The 25813-nt window shown below is 44.9% G+C and overlaps 1 protein-coding gene across 1 annotated transcript in view; it reads right to left on the bottom strand.

Annotated features, from left to right (window-relative positions):
• Positions 1–25813, bottom strand: part of LOC119971106 (chromodomain Y-like protein 2) — a 156290-nt gene that overhangs the window by 61667 nt on the left and 68810 nt on the right. The window contains exon 2 of the mRNA XM_038806261.1: positions 299–890. Within this exon, the coding sequence (XP_038662189.1) occupies positions 299–890 (592 nt within the window). The remainder of the gene's footprint in view (positions 1–298; positions 891–25813) is intronic.

Raw genomic sequence — 25813 nt, 5'->3', positions numbered from 1 at the left:
TATTAAAATAAAGTGTTTGTGAAATACTAATCTGCGGATTAATGATTACATTTAGTCAATGCACATTATTGTTAGCAACAAGCAATCTATTTCGAAGCAAAAATTACAAAGAGTGAGGCATGATTAACTAAATCCTCAGAAAATTCGAATCATGACTGCATGTTGCACGCAAAAACTAAAAACGTTCATTTAATTTTCAAACGTTTGCGCATCAATGAACAGAGCCGGATAAACACCAACGTGGACTAGCTGGGCTGAATAGCATGTCGCCATTGTAAGACCAATATCTATCACATACCTATTCCATTCACTATAGGAGAATCAGCAATTTCTCCATCCTCTGCAAAGTCCTCCTCTCCTATATCCACATTCATTCTCTGTTGGCTTGAGGTATTGTCAAACTCTAATGCATTTTTGCTGTGTCGAGAGTCGCCATTCTGAAATGAGTTGTCAGTCTTTCTGTAAGGCATAATCTGTACTCCACTCGCTGTCGTTCTGTAATGCACCGTTTTAGTCGCAATGATTTTCTTGGGGTCTCCAGCTGTATGTTTTCCATCTCTGCCTATTGTACCCCGTTTTTGCCTTTGATGTGCATTATTAGTCCGCTTTCTTCGCAATGCTCCTCCTTTCCCCTTTGCGGATTCATAGGCTCTCAGTGGAGAAGTTCCGTGATTGTCCCTTAACACCTGCCTTGGGCTACTTCCCCGTTTCCCTGATTTAGTTCGCTTTTCTTTGGAAGCGAGTCCATTGAAATCATCAATAAATTCTTCACAATGAAGGAGGTGATGTTCTGGTTCCCAGGTGTCTTCATTACTTCCGTAACCTTTCCATCGTATAAGGTATTCCCATTTCCCCTTTTTATTTTTCCTTTTATCGACAATCTTCTCTACCTAAAGGAGAAAAAAGGTTCCGCATAGGTTATTCTGATCATTTCGCATCAATATTAAAGATCTTTGAGAAGGGTTCTTTGTATAATCTTCCACAATGCTTATCTAGACGTTGACCTCCGGCCCATTTGAACCCGAGGAGATGACAATTCACGCACTAGCTAACTCCTTTCCCCACTTTTGTTGAGAAAAAAAATCTCACTAAAAATAAAAAATGTTCAGAATTAAACATTCTGAAAAGTTGCACATATCACAACTCATATATAATAATAATCTTTATTATTGTCACAAGTAGGCTTACATTAACACTGCAATTAAGTTACTGTGAAAATATATGAGTACATACAAATGCAAAATGGCATTTTCTTTACAACCAAGTTTTAGTTTACTTTACTTTAACTTTAGATTTTCTTGGGAACCTCCAGATCCTTGCTTTTGATTTTTTCCCCATAATACTCTATTTTTGCCTTTCCGATGAATGTTATTATCCACTTTCTTTCCAACACTCCCACATTCTTTCTAATGGATTCGGAGACTCTCAGTGGAATAAGTCATATTATTGTGGCCTACTGTTTAATGAGAATAGCACATCCAAACACGAGCCTAGACTCCTTGGCTGCAATCGCAGGCTAAACTCAAGCGGTGACAAAACCTTCATCTGCTGTTCAGCTTCAAACTCTGTTTCCTCCCCTGCATCTGATCCTTCCACTGCCTCAAGATCTTGCATTGCCCGCCGTGAAAGCCTATTCTTCCACGGTTTTATCACCTAACCCTTCTCTTCCTTTGTGCTTCAGGAGTGGTGAAGGCGTGGTGTTATTGTCATTAGATTAGTAATCGAAACACCCAAGGCATGCTCAGTGGTCCTGGGTTCAAATCTCACCGTGGCTGATGGTGACATTTGAATTCAATGAAATTCTGGAGGTAAAAGTCCAATGATGCCCCTGAAACCACTGTCAATTATTGTAAAAACCTTTGATGAAGAGTCATCTAGACTTAAAACGTTAGCTCCGTTCTCTCTGTTACTGGTAACAGTAATGGTAACACTATGATAAGAACTAGCGAGTTGATTTCTTCAACTCCAAGTTTATTGTGTTCAACAATCACTGCTCCAACCATACCTCCGTTCCACCTGTATCCTCTTTGTAAATATGTTCAGTCGATCAAACAATAAGTATGGTCTATTAAACAATTAAAGCTCCAATTTTAACTTAAACACTAGAGAACATTAACTCTTTCCTAACAGGTTCCCCCTCTTTAGAAAAAAAAATCAAGTTTGATGTGTATTTCCATAACGCAATTGTATATATTTTCTTTTCTACAATAAATACACCCATTCATAATTAATAATCATGTTCTCTTCCTTAAAGGAAAAGACACACCTCTTTGAAATTTTTTTTTTTTTTTAAGAGTACCCAATTCTTTTTTCCCCAATTAAGGGGCAATTTAGCATGGCCAATTCACCTACACTGCACATCTTTGGATTGTGGGGGCGAGACCCACGCAGACACGGGAAGAATGTGCAAACTCCACACAGACAGAGACCTGGGACCGTGGCGCCGTTAGGCAGCAGTGCTAACAAGACACCTCTCCTTAACACTTTATAATAACTTTGAGCTAGACCTTTTTTTTCATCAGACAGTCAAACAATTGGTAACTGCTATCAACCCTCTGCTGGTGAGGGCGCGCTGTGCAGGAAAACGTGGCTGGCAGACCGGAGAATTCCGTTGATTGTCTATGTGACACTCTATAGGTACTGTTCCAGAATGGCCTGTTCCATTTAAAACTTCAGTCAGTATCCTGGATATTGAAAAATGCCATATTTACTGCCTCCACTGGGGCAAGTGTCACTTGGGCAAATTCTGCCAATGTACTTTTTACCACTCTTCGCATCTTTTTAGTTTCCCATGCCAAAGGGTAACATTAACTTTTTTCCCCTGGAGAAAAATTATAAATCCTCCCCCACTAGAAAACCATTAGAGATTAGCATGAGATGCATCACTATAAACATCAATTTCAGTTGTCTGATATATCCTAAAGGTAGGAATTTTCAAAACACAGAATTATAATTCCACCAATGTTTTGTTTGCTCGAAAAAATTCTTCAACTTTAGGATTGTTCATTTTAGTTCTCAGTTCTAAATATCAAACTGCCGCCCGGCCTGGTTTGTCAAACAAACCTATTCAGCTGCCCAATTAAACATCGCAGTTGGTCTTTAGAAGTCGCCTTATCCTTTTGTGAGGCCCGACCATGAGAAATTGCTACGGGATTAATATCCTCCAAGTAAGGCTGGTGATGTAGGGAGTGACATGCAACTACTCCGCCCGATTTCTAACCCAGTGTATTGAATACACCAGAGGCCTCACTTCCAATCTTGACCTCCGTTCTCAGCCCGTTAATAGCAGTATTTTCAAATTCACTCCTACCACCCCACAAAACATTATCTACATGCACCATGAAGAGGCCTGAAAATTTCCCTCCGTGGTGCCAATAAAACATTGCAGGGTCTGCTTTCAACTGAGGACAGCCCAACTTTGACAAAGCCGACCTCACTGAGAAACACCAAACTCTGGAGGCATCATTCAACCCATATATACATTTATTTAACTTCCAGGGTTACCATTTGTGTTTGGTGCCTCTTTGGGAGGATGAAGAAACATTTCTCTTTGAAGTGGTCCCTGTAAGAATGCAGCTTTAACTTGCATTCCCAAGCATTTGTGGCTAACAAAGCCAAGAAGATCTTCAAAATAACCTTTCCTGGCATTGGTGAATCACAAAAACCTTGTGCCACCACTTAGAAGGCTTTGGCCTCATAAGTTCCATCAGGACCCACATTCTCCATTCATATCCATCTGTGAGATAAAACTCATTGACTCCTATCTAGGACCTCTGTGGACACCCCAAATTCTGTACAACTTTGCAGTTATTGCTGTTTTGCATTTTTAATTAATTTATCATCTAATTTGTTGGAAGTCACAAAGACCTCTCGATCAAATAGGTTTATGCTCCTTGTAGCATTTCTAGTCTGTACCACTTTTCTTGACCTTGTTAAGCTGCGGCCTCTATCCTGCCTTAAATTTCATTCCGGACTGCTACTGCTCCCCTTCCTACTATGAGATGGGCAGCATGGTAGCATAGTGGATAGCACAATCGCTACACAGCTCCAGGGTCCCAGGTTCAATTCCGGCTTGGGTCACTGTCTGTGCGGAGTCTGCACATCCTCCCCGTGTGTGCGTGGGTTTCCTCCGGGTGCTCCGGTTTCCTCCCACAGTCCAAAGATGTGCAGGTTAGGTGGATTGGCCATGCTAAATTGCCCTTAGTGTCCAAAATTGCCCTTAGCGTTGGGTGGGGTTACTGGGTTATGGGGATAGAGTGGACGTGTGACCTTGGGTAGAGTGCTCTTTCCAAGAGCCGGTGCAGACTCGATGGGCTGAATGGCCTCCTTCTGCACTGTAAATTCTATGATTCTATGTTCTTTCAACAGCTCCTGATGTCTTCCTGTGGCCATGTTCACAGGTTTACCTACTGTCCGTACTGACACTATGTTTCTGTGCCCTCCATTTTTATGCTTCATGTTCCCAATCCATGGGCCTAACCTTCTTCCCTTTATCCTGTGTGACGATTCGAAGATGTCAGGAAAATTGGATTATAAATGTTGTGGGCAATTTAAGGGTTAAAAGCCTGAGGTTAGAATGTGTTTGTTCAAAATGGATTTTGTTTAGCTTCTTGGAAACAGCAGGTGAAATTGGCAAGGAATGTGTTTATCAGTCTGGGCTAATGCAATGTGGTTTGCCTGGGGAAGTACCTGGGGAGTTAATGGGTTTTTGCAGCCTGCAGAGATACTGGGCGTGATTTAACACCCATGCTAAATCCGAAGTTAATTTACAATCTGGCCTATCTGCCAAAATTTTGCAAAACATTTCATCTCTCTGTTAAGGTCCAGGGTTTAGAGAACCCCAAAGTGTATCACGGAGTTCACCTGACCCTTAACTTTGAATTTATTGTGGTTATGGGGAACACACGGGCCTTATTCAACAGGTGTTATTCAACAGAGAGTTACAGTACGTTTAAATGAAAACAATGTTTATTTATGAAACCAGTTCACACTTTATAAACCCACAGTAAACATCTTAACTATCAACACCAATAAATCCCCAAAGAATACAGCACTCGATAGATAACCCTCAATAAATTCCCAAACAACACCCAGAAGACAAAATACCCTTTTTAACACAGAGATCAGGTTTAAATTCTCTGATGAGAGCAGTTATCTCTTTGAAATCACCCAAATGAACACCCTTTAGCTTGTAGAGAGATCCATGCACATCTGCTGCCTTTCACTGCAGCTCTTCTCTCTGAAAACAAAACTAAAAACTCACTCTGTAGCAGCCTGCTCAAAAACGCAAGTAAAGCAGACAGCCCAGCTCCACCCACACTCTGACATCACAGATAAACACCCATTTCTTAAAGACCCATTTCTTAAAGGTACTCTCACATGACATATCACAGCATGATTTCTCTCAGACACCTCGTTACTAAATGGGCTTTCTGCAGCTGCATTCGTAACTGTTATGTCCACTTTCTCACACATATCCCGAAATTCATCACTGGCAAATTCCCCCTTATTATCAGTGAGAAACTTTGCCGATGGCCCCAGTCTGATCGCTATCCATTTTTCCACAATTCTATTCCACAATTATTTTCTTCACTATGTATAATGATCCACTGACTAAACCTCGTTGCCAAGTCTACAAATGAAAACGTTCTTTTCTTTACTCCACACCTTAAGATCCATAGCCACTTCATTAAAACCTGTCATTGAGGACATACTCACTATAGGTCGTAATGGTGCTCCTCTGTGTTTCTTACATCGGTCGCTGTCTGTTCTATAAATTTGATGTATTCTCCACCTCTTATACCCTCATCCCTGAGCAAAGCTTTTAATCTTTGAGAAGGTGGATGGGCTGTTTGTTCTCTCGACTCCTGTTCTCGGATGCTAACGGTACTTACTTAATTTTTTCACAGGACCAGCACAGTGGCTAGCACTGCTGCCTCACGGCGCTGCGGACCCGGGATCGATCCCGGCCCCGGGTCACTGTCCGTGTGGAATTTGCACATTCTCCCCGTGTCTGCGTGGGTCTCACCCCCACAACCCAAAGATGTGCAGAGTAGGTGGATTGGCCACGTTGAATTGGCCCTTAATTGGAAATAAAAATTGAGTACTATAAATTCAAAAAAAATTATTTACAAGAAATATTAGGATTCATTTACAGGATACAATAGTCTCCAGCCTGTGTAAATTGTAAGCCCACAGTTTTTCCAAATACGATGGCCCTGTAATTTTCCATGTCAAGTTTCATATGTGCTTTCTTCATCGATGGTCGGCTCAATGATAAAGACATTTAGCTGGAAACGACACCCTTGTGAATAAAATTATTCTTTTTGGCAATTTTACAAAGAATCACAACTCCTTTCTGCGATTTAAGGGAATTATTATCTCCAAATCTGAAACTCGTGGAACTTTCAAATTCCTTAACCTTGTTCCGATCTTTGTTACTAAAATGTCCAGGTAACATCTCAGCCAGTCCGTTCCACATTCTGTAGATGTACATCCTGTTCTCTCATGCTAATGGTACTTTGCAAGCAGGGACGGCACGGTAGCACAGTGGTTAGCACAGTTGCTACACAACTCGAGACTCCAGGATGGTATGTTGCCTCCCTGGTGCAAGGGTCAAGGATGTCTCGGAGCGGCTGCAGGACATTCTAGGGGGGGGAGGGTGAACAGCCAGCTGTCGTGGTGCACATAGGCACCAACGATATAGGTAAAAAACGGGATGAGGTCCTACAAGCGGAATTCAGGGAGTTAGGAGTTAAACTAAAAAGTAGGACCTCAAAGGTAATAATCTCAGGATTGCTACCAGTGCCACGAGCTAGTCAGAGTAGGAATGTCAGGATAGATAGGATGAATGCGTGGCTCGAGAGATGGTGCAAGAGGGAGGGATTCAAATTCCTGGGGCATTGGGACCGGTTCTGGGGGAGGTGGGACCAGTACAAACCGGACGGTCTGCACTTGGGCAGGACTGGAACCGATGTCCTAGGGGGGGTGTTTTCTAGAGCTGTTGGGGAGGGTTTAAACTAATGTGGCAGGGGGATGGGAACCAATGCTGGAAGTTGGAAGGTAGTAAAACAGGGACAGAAACAAAAGGAAGTAAGGGGAAAAGGGCAAGGCAGAGAAGACATAGTCAGAAATCCATAAGGGCGACAGTACAAGGTACAGTGACTGAGGGGAGCACAGTGAATAGGCCCAGTAATAACAAAAGGAATAAAACTGGAGATGTTAAGATTCAAAACAGAGGTAAAAAAACCAACATAAGTGTACTTTACCTGAATGCTCGTAGTATTCGGAATAAAGTAAATGAGTTGGTGGCACAAATCATCGTGAAGGACTATGATTTAGTGGCCATTACTGAAACATGGTTAAAGGATGGTCACGACTGGGAGTTAAATATCCGAGGGTATCAAACTATTCGGAAGGACAGAGTGGATGGTAAGGGAGGTGGTGTTGCTCTGTTATTTAAGGATGACATCCGGGCAATAGTAAGGGATGACATCGGTGCTATGGAGGATAAGGTTGAATCCATTTGGGTGGAAATCAGGAATAGTAAGGCGAAAAAGTCACTGATAGGAGTAGTCTATCGGCCACCAAATAGTAACGAGATGGTGGGGCAGGCAATAAACAAAGAAATAACTGATGCATGTAGAAATGGTACAGCAGTTATCATGGGGGATTTTAATCTACATGTCGATTGGTTTAACCAGGTCGGTCAGGGCAACCGTGAGGAGGAGTTTATAGAATGTATCCGCGATAGTTTCCTAGAACAGTATGTGATGGAACCTACGAGGGAACAAGCGGTCCTGGATCTTGTCCCGTGTAATGAGACAGGATTGATTCATGATCTCATAGTTAGGGATCCTCTCGGAAGGAGCGATCACAATATGGTGGAATTTAAAATACAGATGGAGGGTGAGAAAGTAAAATCAAATACTAGTGTTTTGTGTTTAAACAAGGGAGATTACAAGGGGATGAGAGAAGAACTAGCTAAGGTAGACTGGGAGCTAAGACTTTATGGTGGAACAGTTGAGGAACAGTGGAGAACCTTCCAAGCGATTTTTCACAGTGCTCAGCAAAGGTTTATACCAACAAAAAGGAAGGACGGAAGAAAGAGGGAAAATGGACCGTGGATATCTAAGGAAATAAGGGAGAGTATCAAATTGAAGGAAAAAGCATATAAAGTGGCAAAGATTGCTGGGAGATTAGAGGACTGGGAAATCTTTAGGGGGCAACAGAAAGCTACTAAAAAAGCTATAAAGAAGAGTAAGATAGAGTATGAGAGTAAACTTGCTCAGAATATAAAAACAGACAGTAAAAGGTTTTACAAATATATAAGACAAAAAAGAGTGGCTAAGGTAAATATTGGTCCTTTAGAGGATGAGAAGGGAGTTTTAATAATGGGAAATGAGGAAATGGCTGAGGAACTGAACAGGTTTTTTGGGTCGGTCTTCACAGTGGAAGACACAAATAACATGCCAGTGACTGATAGAAATGAGGCTATGACAGGTGAGGACCTTGAGACGATTGTTATCACTAAGGAGGGAGTGATGGGCAAGCTAATGGGGCTAAAGGTAGACAAGTCTCCTGGCCCTGATGGAATGCATCCCAGAGTGCTAAAAGAGATGGCTAGGGAAATTGCAGATGCACTAGTGATAATTTACCGAAATTCACTAGACTCTGGGGTGGTCCCGGTGGATTGGAAATTAGCAAACGTGACACCACTGTTTAAAAAAGGAGGTAGGCAGAAAGCAGGAAATTATAGGCCAGTGAGTTTAACTTCGGTAATAGGGAAGATGCTGGAATCTATCATCAAGGAAGAAATTGCGAGGCATCTGGATAGAAATTGTCCCATTGGGCAGACGCAGCATGGGTTCGTAAAAGGCAGGTCGTGCCTAACTAATTTAGTGGAATTTTTTGAGGACATTACCAGTGCAGTAGATAACGGGGAGCCGATGGATGTGGTATATCTGGATTTCCAGAAAGCCTTTGACAAGGTGCCACACAAAAGGTTGCTGCATAAGATAAAGATGCATGGCATTAAGGGTAAAGTAGTAGCATGGATAGAGGATTGGTTAATTAATAGAAAGCAAAGAGTTGGGATAAATGGGTGTTTCTCTGGTTGGCAATCAGTAGCTAGTGGTGTCCCTCAGGGATCCGTGTTGGGCCCACAATTGTTCACAATTTACATTGATGATTTGGAGTTGGGGACCAAGGGCAATGTGTCCAAGTTTGCAGATGACACTAAGATGAGTGGTAAAGCGAAAAGTGCAGAGGATACTGGAAGTCTGCAGAGGGATTTGGATAGGTTAAGTGAATGGGGTCGGGTCTGGCAGATGGAATACAATGTTGACAAATGTGAGGTTATCCATTTTGGTAGGAATAACAGCAAACGGGATTATTATTTAAACGATAAAATATTAAAGCATGCCGCTGTTCAGAGAGACTTGGGTGTGCTAGTGCATGAGTCACAGAAGGTTGGTTTACAAGTGCAACAGGTGATTAAGAAGGCAAATGGAATTTTGTCCTTCATTGCTAGAGGGATGGAGTTTAAGACTAGGGAGGTTATGTTGCAATTGTATAAGGTGTTAGTGCGGCCACACCTGGAGTATTGTGTTCAGTTTTGGTCTCCTTACTTGAGAAAGGACGTACTGGCGCTGGAGGGTGTGCAGAGGAGATTCACTAGGTTAATCCCAGAGCTGAAGGGGTTGGATTATGAGGAGAGGTTGAGTAGACTGGGACTGTACTCGTTGGAATTTAGAAGGATGAGGGGGGATCTTATAGAAACATTTAAAATTATGAAGGGAATAGATAGGATAGATGCGGGCAGGTTGTTTCCACTGGCGGGTGACAGCAGAACTAGGGGGCATAGCCTCAAAATAAGGGGAAGTAGATTTAGAACTGAGTTTAGGAGGAACTTCTTCACCCAAAGGGTTGTGAATCTATGGAATTCCTTGCCCAGTGAAGCAGTTGAGGCTCCTTCATTACATGTTTTTAAGGTAAAGATAGATAGTTTTTTGAAGAATAAAGGGATTAAGGGTTATGGTGTTCGGGCCGGAAAGTGGAGCTGAGTCCACAAAAGATCAGCCATGATCTCATTGAATGGCGGAGCAGGCTCGAGGGGCCAGATGGCCTACTCCTGCTCCTATTTCTTATGTTCTTATGTACAACTCCAGGGTCCTAGGTTTGATTCCCGGCTGGGTCACTGTCTGTGCGGAGTCTGCACGTTCTCCCCGTGTCTGCGTGGGTTTCCTCCGGGTGCTCCGGTTTTCTCCCACAGTCCAAGGACGGCAGGTTAGGTGGATTGGCCATGCTAAATTGCCCTTAGTGTTCAAAAAGGTTGGATGGGGTTACAGGGATAGGGTGGAGGTGTGAGCTTGAGTAGGGTTCTCTTTCCAAGGGCCGGTGCAGACTTGATGGGCCGAATGACCTCCTTCTGCACTGTAAATTTATTGAAATCTGCTATCTAATACGGCACAATCGAAGGACTCTGCGACCAGCACCTCCATCACCAGACTGAAACTTCTCGTTACTATGACAATGCACTGTCTTTGCTTAACATCTTCCTCTTCTTCTTTTTCATGTTTTGTTTCAAACACCCTATTATATCGCTTGGGACAGTGTATAGTCTAATGGAATTTGACTCACACCTAAAACACTGATTGACGACACCCTGGGCATCTATGGGCTTCATTGTTCTGTTGAAACTTTCCAATTCATTCCTCCTGCCACGGTTGCCAACGGCGTTTCTGTCCTCGTTATTTTTAGTTATTAATCGTCTTTCGTATTGACGTTTGCGGCCAGTTTCCAGACCATCTCGCTATCCCGTTAACATCGTGTCTTCCTTGGTCTGTCTCATTGCTGATCGGACCATTTGTAACATGAAGGCTGCCGGGGAGGAATGTTTGCCCACCAGCGTTTTTTCAGAGCCTCTGACATTTGTTCTTGCAGGGTTGTGTCTTTCTGTAAATTTAACTCCCGTCCAAACAAGAAGCCTGTCCATCTTTGTAACATTAGCACAGTCCAATAACTTGAACGCCAGCACAGATCGAGGAATTTCCGGTCGGAATATTTGCAGCCTTGTATACAGACTGCTGAATTCCATTATGTGATCTTCTCTGGAGATATCCTCCGACCTTGTAAATTCGCCAAAATCTGTCCAGGCCTCATTAGCACTTAATCAATCATCCTTTTTTTAAATCTTATGCACGAAAGTTAATAATGTATCCAAACCTTCATCTGAGTTTAAAGCTCCGGCTTTAATTCTGAGAAAACCTTGGGCTGGATTCTCCGCCGGCGGGATTCGGCCTTTTGCCGGCGCCCGGGGGTTTCCCGACGGCGTGGGGCTGCCCCACAATGGGGAACCCCATTGACCGGCCAGCGTAACGGAGAATCCCGCCGGCGGGTCGAGGCAGAAATGTGGCGGGGCGGAGAATCCAGCCCTTTGTGTCTTAATTTGCTTGTGTACAGTTGCGAAAGTGCCAAGCCCATTCCCTGTTTTTTCTTGGGCCAGGACATAACCCGTGTCCATTTGGTAACTTCATTCTTCCATTGGTTAGAGGGTTGACGCTCCTCAAATAATGATGGGTAGATATGTGCAGTCGATCAAACAATAAGTGTGGTCTATTAAACAATTAAAGCTCCAATTCTAACTTAAGCACTGGAGAACATAAGAACTAGGAGCAGGAGTAGGCCATCTGGCCCCTCGAGCCTGCTCCGCCATTCAATGAGATCACAGCTGATCTTTTGTGGACTCAGCTCCACTTTCCGGCCCGAACACCATAACCCTTAATTCTTCAAAAAACTATCTATCCTTATCTTAAAAACATTTAATGAAGGAGCCTCTGCTGCTTCACTGGGCAAGGAATTCCATAGATTCACAACCCTTTGGGTGAAGAAGTTCCTCCTAAACTCAGTCCTAAATCTACTTCCCCTTATTTTGAGGTTATGTCCCCTCATTCTGCTTTCACCCGCTAGTGGAAACAACCTGCCCGCATCTATCCCATCCCCTTCATAATTTTAAATATTTCTATAAGATCCCCCCTCATCCTTCTAAATTCCAACGAGTACAATCCCAGTCTACTCAACCTCTCCTCGTAATCCAACCCCTTCAGCTCTGGGATTAACCTAGTGAACCTCCTCTGCACACCCTCCAGCGCCAGTACGTCCTTTCTCAGGTAAGGTGACCAAAACTGAACACAATACTCCAGGTGTGGCCTCACTAACACCTTATACAATTGCAGCATAACCTCCCTAGTCTTAAACTCCATCCCTCTAGCAATGAAGGACAAAATTCCATTCGCCTTCTTAATCACCTGTTGCACCTGTAAACCAACTTTCTGCGACTCATGCACAAGCACACCCAGGTCTCTCTGCACAAGCAGCATGCCTTAATATTTTATCATTTAAATAATAGTCCCTTTTGCTGTTATTCCTACCGAAATGGATAACCTCACATTTGTCAACATTGTATTCCATCTGCCAGCTGAAGAAAACCCTCGAACATTAACTCTTCCCTCACTCTCTTCATTGATGTTCCAATATTTTCTGCTTTTATTGTCGTTAAAAACCCATCTGTGAAACTAATCTTCTTTCGGGAAGGGAAATATGCCGTCCTTACCTGGTCTGGCCCACATGTGACTCCAGAGCCACACCAATGTGGCTGACTCTGAAATGACCCAGCAAACCACACAGTTCAAAGGCAATTAGGGATGGGCAACAAATGCCAGACCAGCCAGTTCGGCCCACGTCCATGAATGAAATTGTTTCTTTTCCGAAAAGTAACTCTTTACTGAGAGTGTGATTTAGCACGGAGTGTGTTGGTGAGGCAAGCTGCATAGATACATTTAATGGGGATTTCGATAAGCACACATAAGATGGAGAAAGGGTTAGATGGATACGTTACAGGAGTGAAATGAAGAAAGGTGTGTGAGGGCTCGTGTGGAGTGTAACTACTGGCACAGCTGTTTCATCAAAGATAAAGCAGTAAGAAGTCTTACAACACCAGGTTAAAGTCCAACAGGTTTGTTTCAAACACGAGCTTTCGGAGCACGGCTCCTTCTTCAGGTGACATCATGATCAAAGATAAAGACAAGGGATTTTGCATTGCTATAGCACCTGTCATGGCCCCAGGATGTCCCAAGCTGCTGACGACGCTCATCCAACAGAAGACAAACTGGTAAAAGGGCTCTCTGGCAGCTGAGGTAGGGAGAGACTGCACAGGATTTGTGTGCCAATGCAAGCAGGACATTTACCTGGAGACCACATGCTAAGCAGCTGCCCAAGTTAAAAAGAATGCCTTGCATTTATATAGCGCCTATCGCAATCTTAGGATGTCTCAAAGTGATTAAGAGCCAATGACAAACTGTTGAAGTTAGTCGCTGTCGCAAGGTAAGAAAAGGAGCAACCAATTTATAGGTAGCAAGCTCCCACAAACAGCAGATCGGCTTTTGCTGATCGGTTATGGGATAAATGTTGGCCAGTATGCATTGCCAGCCCAGTGTTGCATAAGAACTTGGGACTCACCTCCTGCTTCCCTGATCCCAAACATTGCCGTAATCTTATCCTGCCTGAGACAGACAGGCTACGAGGCCTACCATGCATTGTTACATTGCAGCAGACACAAGCTGGCTCCGCACACTTTGATGGAGACAGGGCCCCTTTAAAAAGCACCACAGTGTCTGTATGACCCACCATTGTTTCTGCTGTGACGTTCTAGGTCAGTGATGGGCAACCTGGGCTGGTGAGTGGACCCCATGAGAGGCCCTCCTTCATCTCAGTGGGCCGCAAATTGGGTTTGTTCACTAACCATGACCTCATGAATAACTACATTTAATACAGGCCGAATATTTCATCATCATAATAATAATCTTTTATTGTCATAAGTTACTGTGAAAAGCCCCTAGTCGCCACATTCCGGCGTCTGCTCGGGGAGGCTGGTACGGGAATTGAACCTGCGCTGCTAGCCTTGTTCTGCATTACAAACCAGCTGTCTAGCCCACTGAGCTAAACCAGCTAATAATTTACATAAAAAGCTTAATCATTCACATATTAATTGGACTCTCAATTTCAAATGGGAAAAACAAAATAACTATTAACATTTTGGATACAGAGGGAATGCACGACTCTCACAGTCAATGTTGTGAGCAATCAGCAGGCTCCTCATTTCACCTGCCCTTGGTGTACGTGCCAATCACTTCACTCGCACCGGGAGGAAAAAAGCTACGGGGATGGAAATCAGCGAAATGTGGCAACCCCGCGCGTGGGTTACAGTCAACAAAATGTCTTATGGGTCGCACTCAGAACCCATGTGGGCAGCCTGCTGATGGCTTGAAAAAATGGCCTGAAGACGTATGCCCTCTAGTCGTCAATTTACCAATCGTGTAAGGTAAGATGTATCTACATTTACTGTGAGACTCGTTAGATCAGATTCATAAGTCGGGTGCAGCACCTTAAAACAAATTTCTCCATGATAGAAAGGCATTACTAGAACTGAAATTCATTCTGGGCAATACTAGCTCTCATTTCCATTTTACCAGACCAATGGGGACATTAATGGGCATGAGAATGTCAAGGGAAGGGTAAAACTAGAGGATTTCCTCTCAGATAAAGGCCAGCAGCACCCTCTTCTTGTCAGATCTTGCTGCCTCTACTTACTCACAGTAACAAACGCGTGCCCTCAATCACAAAAACATTGCCACAACAGAAGCAGTGTTTAAAAAGGAGGTTACGGCCTCGCAAGTTCGGAGTAGGAGTTTGAAGGATTGCCAGTCACGTATCCGTGTAGCCACAGAGAAATGCTTCTCTGGATACTCCAGGGTTTTGGGGGCAGGGTGGGGTGGAATTAATTAAGGAATCTTGAGACATGATCGTGCAATGGCCATAATCGGTGGCACCGCTGGAGCATGGATCCCAGAGGCTACTGTTGCTTAGGACAGTAACACACTGAACATCCTGGCCCCTGCCACATCTCTGGGAGAAATTATAGCCTGATCACACCCATCCACAATCACTTGGGATAGTGGGTCACTCAATATCTTCAAAGTCGCAAACCGCCACAATAACATTCCTAGAAAGACCACGAGCCAAGACATAATAATTTTTATTATTGTCACAAGTAGGCTTACATCAACACTGCAATGATTTGAAAAGCCCCTAGTCGCCACATTCCATCGCCTGTTCGCGTACACAGAGGGAGAATTCAGAATGTCCAATTCACCTGACAAGCACGTCTTTCGGGACTTATGGGAGGAAACCGGAGCACCCGGAGGAAACCCACGCAGACACGGGGAGAACGTGCAGACTCCACACAGACAGTGTCCCAAGCCGGGAATCGAACCTGGGACCCTGGTGCTGTGAAGCAACAGTGCTAACCACTGAGCTGACGGGCCGCCCGTGGCCAACGGATGTGACGAAAAGCAGGAACGGCTGCTGCCTTCACCTGGGCAATAGCCAAACCCCAATCGCTTTGTAAAGATGACACTGAGGCAAACATACACATTACAGGCAACAGCGAAAATTACTTTTTCTTCCAAAGTGGTTGTCATTTAGTCGGATTTATGTCTTTAAAAAGAAAATGGGCATGGCCACACCAATCACAACTACTTTATTGAAGATATAAAAATTGAAATTGCTGTTGACACCACCCCTAATACCAAGCTGCAAAATTGTCATTTGATTTTGCTTGGAGCCAAGCTGTCTCTCATTGATAAGTAATGCTCACAAAGCAAGCGATCAGTGGAATCCCGATGCCTGTTGGATGAGATGCTAAACAAAGGCCGACTCTGCCCTAACAGATGGAAAAAAATGATTTTGTGACAATATTCGTATAAAGGAGGTGGGGCCTTCACTGTGTCCTGCCCAAATGTATCCCTCAAGCAATGCCACTAAAACAGGTCATTTCTTATTATGACCATTATCTGGATAATTATCTCAGTGCTGTCCGGGGGGCCCTTGTGATGTGCAAATTGGCCGCTGTGCTTTCATACGTTATGGCAGGCTGCGAAGTGCTTTGAACACAAGATAATAAGAAATAGGAGCAGGTTTAAGCCATATGGTCCCTCAAGCCTGCTTAACCATTCACTGGATCGTGATCTAGAACATAGAACATACAGTGCAGAAGGAGGCCATTCGGCCCATCGAGTCTGTACCGACCCACTTAAGCCCTCACCCTATCCCCGTAACCCAATAACCCCTCCTAACCGTTTTGGTCACTGAGAGCAATTTATCGTGCCCTATCCAGCTAACCCGCAAGAGGAAACCGGAGCACCCGGAGGAAACCCACGCAGACGCGGGGAGAACGTGCAGACTCCGCACCGACAGTGACCCAGTGGGGAATCGAAACTGGGACCCTGGCGTTGTGAAGCCACAGTGCTATCCACTTCTGCTACCGTGCTGCCCAGAAACCACTTCTACATGAACTTCAATTTCCCACTCTTTCCACAGATCCCTTGATTTCCTTAGTCCAAAAAATCTATCAATCCCAGCCTTGAATGTACTCAGTGACTTAACATCCGCAATTCTTTAGGGTACAGAATTCCAAGGATTCACAACCCCCTCAGTGAAAATAATTCTCCTCATCTCAGCTCTAAATTGTGGTATAGCCAGGACGAATGTGGAACTGGGAAACAGTACCCCCCACAGTGTGCTGCTGTAAAAAGGTACATTACCCAAGACAAGTGGACTGGACAGAGACGGGTGTAGAAGCAAGCATGGAGCCAACACACAGCTTGGGCTATATCCTGTGTATGTGTTCATAGTTATATGTTATCAACAGACGGTTAATGTTCAACCAAACAAGAATCAGAAATTCTTTGTGAGGCCGACTGAACATACAACACAAATGATACCTTCTCCTGATAGTGATGACTCCTAGTCCTTCGACTTCCAACCCGAGGAAACAGCCTCTGAGCCCCGACCCCGTCTAGCTTTCTAAGAATTTCATACATTTCAATAAAGTCACCTCTCATTCTTCCAAACTCCAGAGGCTACCGGCCCATTCTATTCAATCTCTCTCAGAAAACAACTCCCAGGAATTAATCCAGTGAACCCTTTCCCGCACCCATTCGAATCAAGTATAGTCTTCTTTAGCAAAGAGACAAAAACTGTGCACAATACTCCTGGTGTGTTCTCACCAATGTCCTTTGTGATTTCAGAAAGACATCACTACTCGTGTATTCAAAACCCCTTGTAATAAAGCCTCTGACACCATTTGCCTTCTTAAGACTGCATGTTAGCTTCCTGTGATCTGCGTATGCGGACCCCTGAAGTTCCTTTTCCTTGGTCACCCCCTGCCGATTTCTAAAACCATCCTCAGGCTTACCACTACTTTTGACAACATTGCAAAGGTCTCCATTTAATCGCACGCCATCCTTAACTCCGCTAGTTAGCCATGGCTTCGGGACATCCCGAGAACAGGAAAGGTTCAACACAGGCGCAAGGTTTTTCTTTGATGAACTGGAAGCAGAGCAGCACTGAACGACTCGCCGAGAGAAAGTAGGCCATAAAAATGAAGGAAGATCTCATTTACTTCACGTATGCACTCGGGATGCGATGCGCCTTAAAAGATAAATAATGAGAGTGGAAATAATTGAATGAAGTTGTAATGGGCCAACCACTTCCAGAGATGCTGATTTTTATGGACAGAACTGTTATCCAGCCAAACAAGTGATCTACGGGTTAGACACCACTGTTTCAGCATACTTTGACTTACCCCTCAAGAGACATCTGAGATGGGGAGAAGAAATTAACTCATCATTGTATCGACAATACACCCACACTAATGAATGAATTTTAATTAACGAGTTGCATCCTTTTCAGAGCCAAAGGATAAGACTGATTTAGACAATAAACTATCTAACTGATCACCAGGTTGAAATCAATTCTAGACAATAAAGAAACTGTAAGATCTTAGATTTTACGTTAGATATATGCTGTAGTTGGTTCTTCATCAAGTAGAGGGTCTAAGAGACAGAGATAGATGCTACAGGCATATATACTGCATGCAACAGAGAAGGGCTTAAAATGAACATTTTTAAGTCATGGGTTCCAGTAAAAGAGAAATCAATAGTCTGATAAGCTTAGAGGGCTAGAACTGTTTCGAAGTCAGCTGCCCCAAGAAAACAGAAAAAAAGTCTGACATTAAAACTTGGAAATACACCAAAGATGATCGTAGTTGCAAAGCTCCAGCCAACTATTTATCCTTCTGAATAAAACAGCAATAACTGCTCCTGTAACTGCATAAATACTGTAGGATATTCATGTGCTTTTAACATAGCAGAGTAGTCATTATATTGCTGGTAATTGACCTAATGCACTTGATACCTGCTATGTGTCACCAGTTGTCACAGTCAACACCCAAGACTAGTACCTGACATATTCTCCCTCCACTAGCGACACACAGTAGAAGCACTGTGTACCATCTACAAGGTGCATTGCACTAACTTATCAAGGTTCCTTAGACAGCTCTTTCCAAACCTACAACTTCCAACACCTAGAAGAACAAAGGTAGCAGATTCACGGGAACACCACCACCCGCAGGTTTCCCTCCAAGTCACACCCCATCCTGACTTGGAACTATAAAGTGTTCCCTCGCTATCGCTAGGTCAGAATTCTGGAACTCCCACTGTGGATGTACCTACACCACATGAACTGCAACAGTTTGAGAAGGCAGCTCACCACTACCACCTTCTCTCGGGCAATTAAGGAATTAAGGATGGGAAACAGATGCTGGGTTGGCAGCGAGGCACTCACCCCCTGGTCAAATATGAAGCAATCTTCGAAAATGTTTTTACTAATCCTTACAGCGCCCACAGCGAGCGCATTTCAGCGTCGCATCATGGAAATATCCACTTTTGCAAGTGAGCAATAAAGGGTAAATGTCACTGTAAAGAGAGTGAAAAGGAAAAATGGAGGAATTGAACACAACATCATTTTGTTTTACCATCTGCTATCCTACTTATTGTTTGCAACTCACTCCGAGTCAATTTCATTTATTTTTGGCCTCCTTGGTTCCTCAGAATTCTGAGAACCCCCCCTCACTGAATCTGTTCCGATGAAGCCTGGAGTGAAATCTTGCAGCCCCCATCATGGTTCGGGGTGGGGTTGCGCAACTGTGGCAAGCCATTAAAAACTCCAGACGTCAGTGGCACCGTAAAATGCTGCCCCGTTACGTTCCACCCCTGGTTTGCACTTTTGTTCCAAATAACGCTTTCTACGCAGCAACCCCTAACTCTCCGCATAAAAGTCCAAGTCTCCAAGACCTCCGTGTTTCACCTAGGTTTGAAAAGGTTAAGGAGCGGGATGCTCCAAAAATGGGGCTACATCCCCACGCCAGCGTCAAAACGCAGGCATTTCACTCTGGACTTTCCTTAAGAAAGTCCTGAGCGATTCTCCTACCTGTAGGGGGTTAGCAGGGTCCCAGAGTGCTTCTCGCAGCTGCGGCCTGTGGCGGCTGCCCCTTACGACATGGCGGACTCGAACTGCGGGCGGTCATGGAAAATGTAGGCCCCCCCCCAGATCGTGTGCACCCGCGGATCAATGCTGCCCGATCGCTCCCCCAGCCATGTCGCAAGGGGCAGCTGCCATAGGCCGCACACATGTGCGGACCCCCGACCGGATGTGCGGAGCCCCGTATCCGCAGCCAGAGTGGCTATCAAAGGAAGTTAAGTACAGTATTAAACTGAAAGAAAGAAAAAAATCATACAATATGGCAATGATCAGTGGTAAGCCAGAGGATTGGGAAAGTTTTAAAAACCAAAAAAAGATGACCCAAAAAAAAGAATCGAGGGAGAGGATAAACCATGAGGGTAAACTGGCAAGTGATATAAAAATGGACAGCAGGAGTTTCTTTAAATAAATAAAAAGGAAGAGAGAGGCCAAAGTGAACATAGGCCTCTTAGAGAATGTGAGGAAACAATAATGGTTACCAGGAAATGGCAGAGGAGTTAGACAAATACTTTGTGGCAGCCTTCACAGTGGAAGATACTAATAATATCCAAAAAATGGGAATGGCGGGGGGGGGGAATAAATATAATAACTATCACTAGAGAAAATGTACGAGGGAAACTAGTCCAATATGTTCCCTGGACCTGATGGGTTGCATCCCACGACTGTAAAACTGACAATGTTTAACACCCTTATTCAAAAAGGGCGTGGGGGGGGGGGGGGGTGGGGACAGAAAGCAGGTAGCTATAAGCCAGTTAGCTTAAAATCCGTCATTGGGAAAATGGGGATGTAATAGCAGAGCATTTAGAAATGCATAATATAATCAAACGGAGTCAGCATGGCTTCATGAAGGGGAAATCATACCTGAGAAACTTATGATAATTCTTTGAGGCGGTAGCGAGTAGGATCGATTAGGGGGATCTTGTAGATGTAATATACATGAATTTCCAACAAGTGTTTGATAAGGTACCAGCCAAAAGACCACTTAATAAGTTAAGAGCCCCTGGTGTTGGGGGCAACATATTAGCATGAATAGAGAATTGGTTAACTGTTAGAAGACGGGAAATTTGGATAAGAGGGGCATTTTCAGGATGACAACCTGCAACTAGTGGAGTGCCACAGGAATCTGTGCTAGCACCACAATTATTTACAATATACAAATGACTTGGACGAGGTAAGTGAACTTTGACAAGTTTGTAGATGACACCAAACTACGTGGGAAGGCAAGTGATGAGAATGACACAAAGGACAGGATTCTCCGACCCCCCCCCCCCCCCCCCGCCGGCTTGGAGAATCCCCAGGAGGCAGCGTGAGTCCCGTCACGCCGGCTGCCGTATTCTCCAGTGCAGGTTTTCAGGCGGGGGCCGGGATCACGCTGCGCCAGTCAGGCACCTTGGCAGCGGTCCCTCCGGCAATTCTCCAGGCCCCGATGGGCCGAGTGGCCGTCGGTTTTTGGCCAGTCCCACCGGCGTGTAATGGACATGGTCCCACATGGCGGGACCTGGCTGATAGGCCGGCTGGTGCAGTCCCTGGGGGTGAGGGGGGGTATACAGCCCTGGGGGGGCTCCCCCACGGTGGCCTGGCCCGCGAGAAGGGGGCACTTCTTCCTTCTGCCTCTGTAGGGCTCCACCATGGCCGGCGCAGAGAAGACACCCCCTGTTTTCTCGCGCTGGCCCTTCGCTGCCCGACTGCGGGAGAATCCCACCCAAAGTGTCTACAGAGACATATAAGACAGGTTCGGTGAGTGGGAAAAATCTTGACAGATGGAATTTAATGTAGGAAAATATGAAGCTATGCTCTTTGGTAGGAAGAATAAAGGAGCTGAATATTATTTAAATAGATAAAGACTGCAGAAAGCTGCAGCACAGACGGATCGGGGGGGGGGGGGGGGGGTCCTAGTGCATAAATCACAAAATGATAGCATGCACGTTCAGAGGGCAATAAGGAAGATAAATTTAATATCGGCCTCTATTTCAAAGTGAATGGGGTATAAAAATAGGGAAGTCTTTTTAAAACTCTGCAAGGCACTAGTTAGACTGCACCTAGAATACTGTGAAATGTTTCGGTCTTCTTATCTGAGGAAAGGTAGACTGCAATTGATGGCAGTCCAGAGAAGGTTCATTCAGTTGATCTCTGGTATGGACTTTCTTATGAGGAGAGGTTTTAAGTAGGTTGGACCTGTACTCATTGGAGTTTAGAAGAATAAGAGGCGACCTTATTGAAACATATAGGATTTTCAAGCGGCTTGACAGGGTAGATGCTGAATGTTCCCTCTTGTGGGAGTCTCAGTTTAGGGGGTTGCCAATTTAAGACAGAGATGAGGAGGGATTTCTTCTCTCAGGGGTAGAGAATTTGTTGAATTCGTTACCGGACAGGGCAGTAGAGACTGGGTCGTTAAGTGTGTTCAAGGCTGAGATAGACAGCTATTTAATCGGTAATGGAATGAAGGGATAAGGTCAAAAACTGGAGTCGAGGATTATCACATCAGATTAGTCATGATCTCATTGAACGGCGGAGCAGACTTGTTGGGCCAAATGGCCTACGTCTGCCCCTATGCGGCACAGTGGTGAGCACTGTTGCTTCACAGCGCCAGGGTCCCAGGTTCGATTCCCGGCTTGGGTTACTGTCTGCACGTTCTCCCAGTGTCTGCGTGGGTTTCCTCTGGGTGCTCCGGTTTCCTCCCACAAGTCCCGAAAGACGTGCTGTTAGGCAAATTGGACATTCTGAATTCTCCATCTGTGTACCCAAGGCATCTGTGTAGCGACTAGAGGCTTTTCACAGGAACTTCATTGCAGTGTTAATGTAAGCCTACTTGTTACGATAAAGATTATTATTATTATGCCTTATGGTCTAATCTTTCTTTCACAATATTCTGCTTTTCACTACTTCACTATTTGGTCTAGGTGCCTGGTGGCACAGTGGTTAGCACTATTGCCTCACAGTGCCAGGGACCTAGGTTCAATTCCGGCTTTGGCTGACTGTGTGGAGTTGGTACGTTCTACTTGTGCCTGCATGGCCTTCCACTGGGTGCTCCAGTTTCCTCCCACAGTCCACAGAAATGTGCAGGCTAGGTGGATTGGCCAGACTAAATTGCCCTTCAGTGTCAAACGATGTGGAGTAATGGGAGGGGGATTGGGCCTAGATAGGATGCTCTTTCAGAGGGTCGGTGCAGGCTCGATGGGGTGAACTGCCCTCCTGCTGCACTGTCGGGATTCAATGGCTATGGATCCTTCACCTTTCTGTTTCCCTCCTAAGCTCCAAATGTAACATCTACACTCTTTTCTCTAACACATAACCTCACCTGTGCTGAAGTCAAGGTCCACCCAGCTCCATGATGCCTTCATTCATTCATTTGTACCTCCCCTTTGGAACACTAAAAACGCCAACTCTTTACAGCCAAGACGTTGATTGATTTGTCTTCTTCCTCAGACAACCTCACTGCCTAGAGCCATGACTCTTCACCTTGGTTTAATCACTTGGAAAATGCTAACAAGAAGGATTATACCACAAAGGGAATTAGAGCACTCCAATCAACCTTTGCCGCTTGGGTCCACATCCAGGCCAAATTCATGAGATAGAAGTCTCTCTATCAACAGCCTTCAAGATTAATCAGTCTGAAATAGTGTCTGGCAAGAATCGATGCACAACGCAAACAAAATGGTTTGGCAGTGAGAAAGTGAAGTCATCAAGAGAAATTTTGGATACTAAAAAATGACAATGCAACAGTGAATTTTAGATGTCCTTTCAAAAGAAAGAAATGTATAATTTTGTTCCATACTCCTCCTGTAAAGCATCTTGTACGTGCTACAATGTTAAAGGTGTTGTATAAATGTAAATTGTTGTTTTGTTTGTGTTCTCAAGTGTGACAGATCTTCCTCACACAAGAATGAGTCATCTGCACAATATCCCATTGATTCTAGTTGGTGTCAAACCTTTTGTATTATGAGGAGATAGAGTCACAATTCATCAGGAGATTATCAATTTGCACCGCAGTCAATTATCCAGTTATTAAGAAGAAATCGACAATCCGAAACAAAACAGGGTAAACAAGGAGAGAAAATATTAAAAGGAGAATGTTACAGCGTAATAAAAGTGGAAATATATGCAACTGGTCACAAAAATACCTCCTGTAAAAGTCTCAACAGAGAATAATAACACAGGCAAAGTGCAGCCACAGCCAACAATAAAAGTCATTGTAATGCCAACGAGAAACCGTGAAATAATTCACCTATGGTTTGTGAATTATTATGAAAATTACACTGTGGGCGCGATCCAATTTCCACGCTGCGCCCGAAAAGCAGCGTACCGCGGAGCAGTGTGGCCGATAAAAGCCGGGCGACCCCGCTCCCTGGATCTACCTGCCGCGCAACGCCTCGTGAGGTCCAACACGATCTTGCGAGACTTTGCGATGTAAATCCCGCCCATTGTGGCATTTAGAAATGACGTACTGATGTGTCACTATGACGGGGAGTCCCGGGCTGCGGAGCTCCCCATTGTAAAAAAAAAGGGGCATCGTTTGGCCTCGGCCGTGCGTCCCCCATATAGGCCACTTACTCAACGCGAGTCGCATTTTGGGATGAGCGTGCCATACATTTTGACCATTCTTGGGAAAAAGTGTGCTTTAACAGTTACATTTTAATAACACAACGCCAAAAAATGACTGCTTAAATATCCAAACATTAATAATCAGATGCTGAGGTTGTCACCTACAAAATGGCATTTATCTGCATTTGGTTCAGTTCATAATTTTGAAACATCAAACACTACCTCTGTTTTCCCCACAGACATCCAATTACCAGGTACTAAACTCTACTGATCAGAGTGCTTGTCACTTTAATCTTGCCAAGGGGTAGCAACCTGCTAAATAACATTAACGCACTATTTTCTCACTGATAAATTGTGCTTTTGTTTTGTTACATGCTTAGTCGAGGCTTCAATTCTTGCTCCAATATTGCCTGCACCATCATCAGTTTTGTGAGTGAATCACCCCACCACAGACCTTTCCCTTCTGTTTTTCTCACTGTTTTGCTTTTTCCTGACTCCGTACTTGTTTGAAAGCGATTCAACCCCAACATCTACCCGCCCTTACATCTACCCGCCCTTACATCTACCAGCCCTTACATCTACCCGCCCTGACATCTACCCGCCCTGACATCTACCCGCCCTTACATCTACCAGCCTGACCATCTACCCCGCCCTGACATCTACCAGCCCTTACATCTACCCGCCCTGACATCTACCCCGCCCTGACATCTCCCGCCCTGACATCTACCAGCCCTGACATCTACCCGCCCTGCATCTATCCGCCCTGACATCTACCCGCCCTGACATTACCCGCCCTTACATCTACCCGCCCTGACATCTACCCGCCCTTACATCTACCCGCCCTTACATCTACCCGCCCTTACATCTACCAGCCCTTACATCTACCAGCCCTGACATCTACCCGCCCTGACATCTACCAGCCCTTACATCTACCCGCCCTGACATCTACCCGCCCTGACATCTACCCGCCCTGACATCTACCAGCCCTGACATCTACCCGCCCTGACATCTATCCGCCCTGACATCTACCCGCCCTGACATCTACCCGCCCTTACATCTACCCGCCCTGACATCTACCCGCCCTTACATCTACCCGCCCTTACATCTACCAGCCCTTACATCTACCAGCCCTTACATCTTTCGGACAAAGCTCGGCACAACATCGAGGGCCGAAGGGCCTGTTCTATGTTCTATGTTCTACCCACCTCCCCAGCCCAGTGCTAGAAGTCGTTTGGCACCTTGTCAACTTTAAATCTGCCCGCAGTGATAACACGCTGGAGGTGGTCTTCATTACTTGAGAGTGGGACTTGTCTCTCTCGGGGCCTGGGACCCACCCCTCGAGAATTGCCAGCCAATCTGTTTGGCCGCCAGCTCTGCAACCCCAGGAGACATTAGTGGCCGCTGCTGGGGCTCCCAGGAAGGAAGATGTCAAAGCTGCCGCGTTGTTTGCCTTCCTCCCGCCTTTCCTCGCAAGGCTGAGAAACTGCAGCACAGGAGCAATGAGGCCCTAAAGTGGTGATGAAATGTCCGCTTGAGGGCCTCTGTATGGGTGGGCTGACTGACGCCTTTCCCACTGCCCCATAACATGGGGTTAAGGTGGAGGGTCCGGCCACCCATTTTGGTTTACACGCCCCTCTGCTTTTCAAATATTGTGGTGATGGTGGTGGTGGGGGGTCGTCCCATTATTCCATTATTTTAATTTATCTCCTCACAGAGGCTGCCTTATTTTCCGACTGTTTTTTTTTGCGTACAGTTATGCGGATATTCCGACACATTTATTTCTGTCCCAGTGATGCAAACTGCTCTCTTTGCCATATAACATTTGCTGGGT

This window comes from Scyliorhinus canicula, chromosome 9 (genome assembly GCF_902713615.1).
Source record: "Scyliorhinus canicula chromosome 9, sScyCan1.1, whole genome shotgun sequence".
Lineage (NCBI taxonomy): Eukaryota > Metazoa > Chordata > Chondrichthyes > Carcharhiniformes > Scyliorhinidae > Scyliorhinus > Scyliorhinus canicula.
The sequence above is the reverse complement of the archived record's forward strand: the minus strand, read 5'-3'. Positions and strand labels throughout refer to the sequence as shown.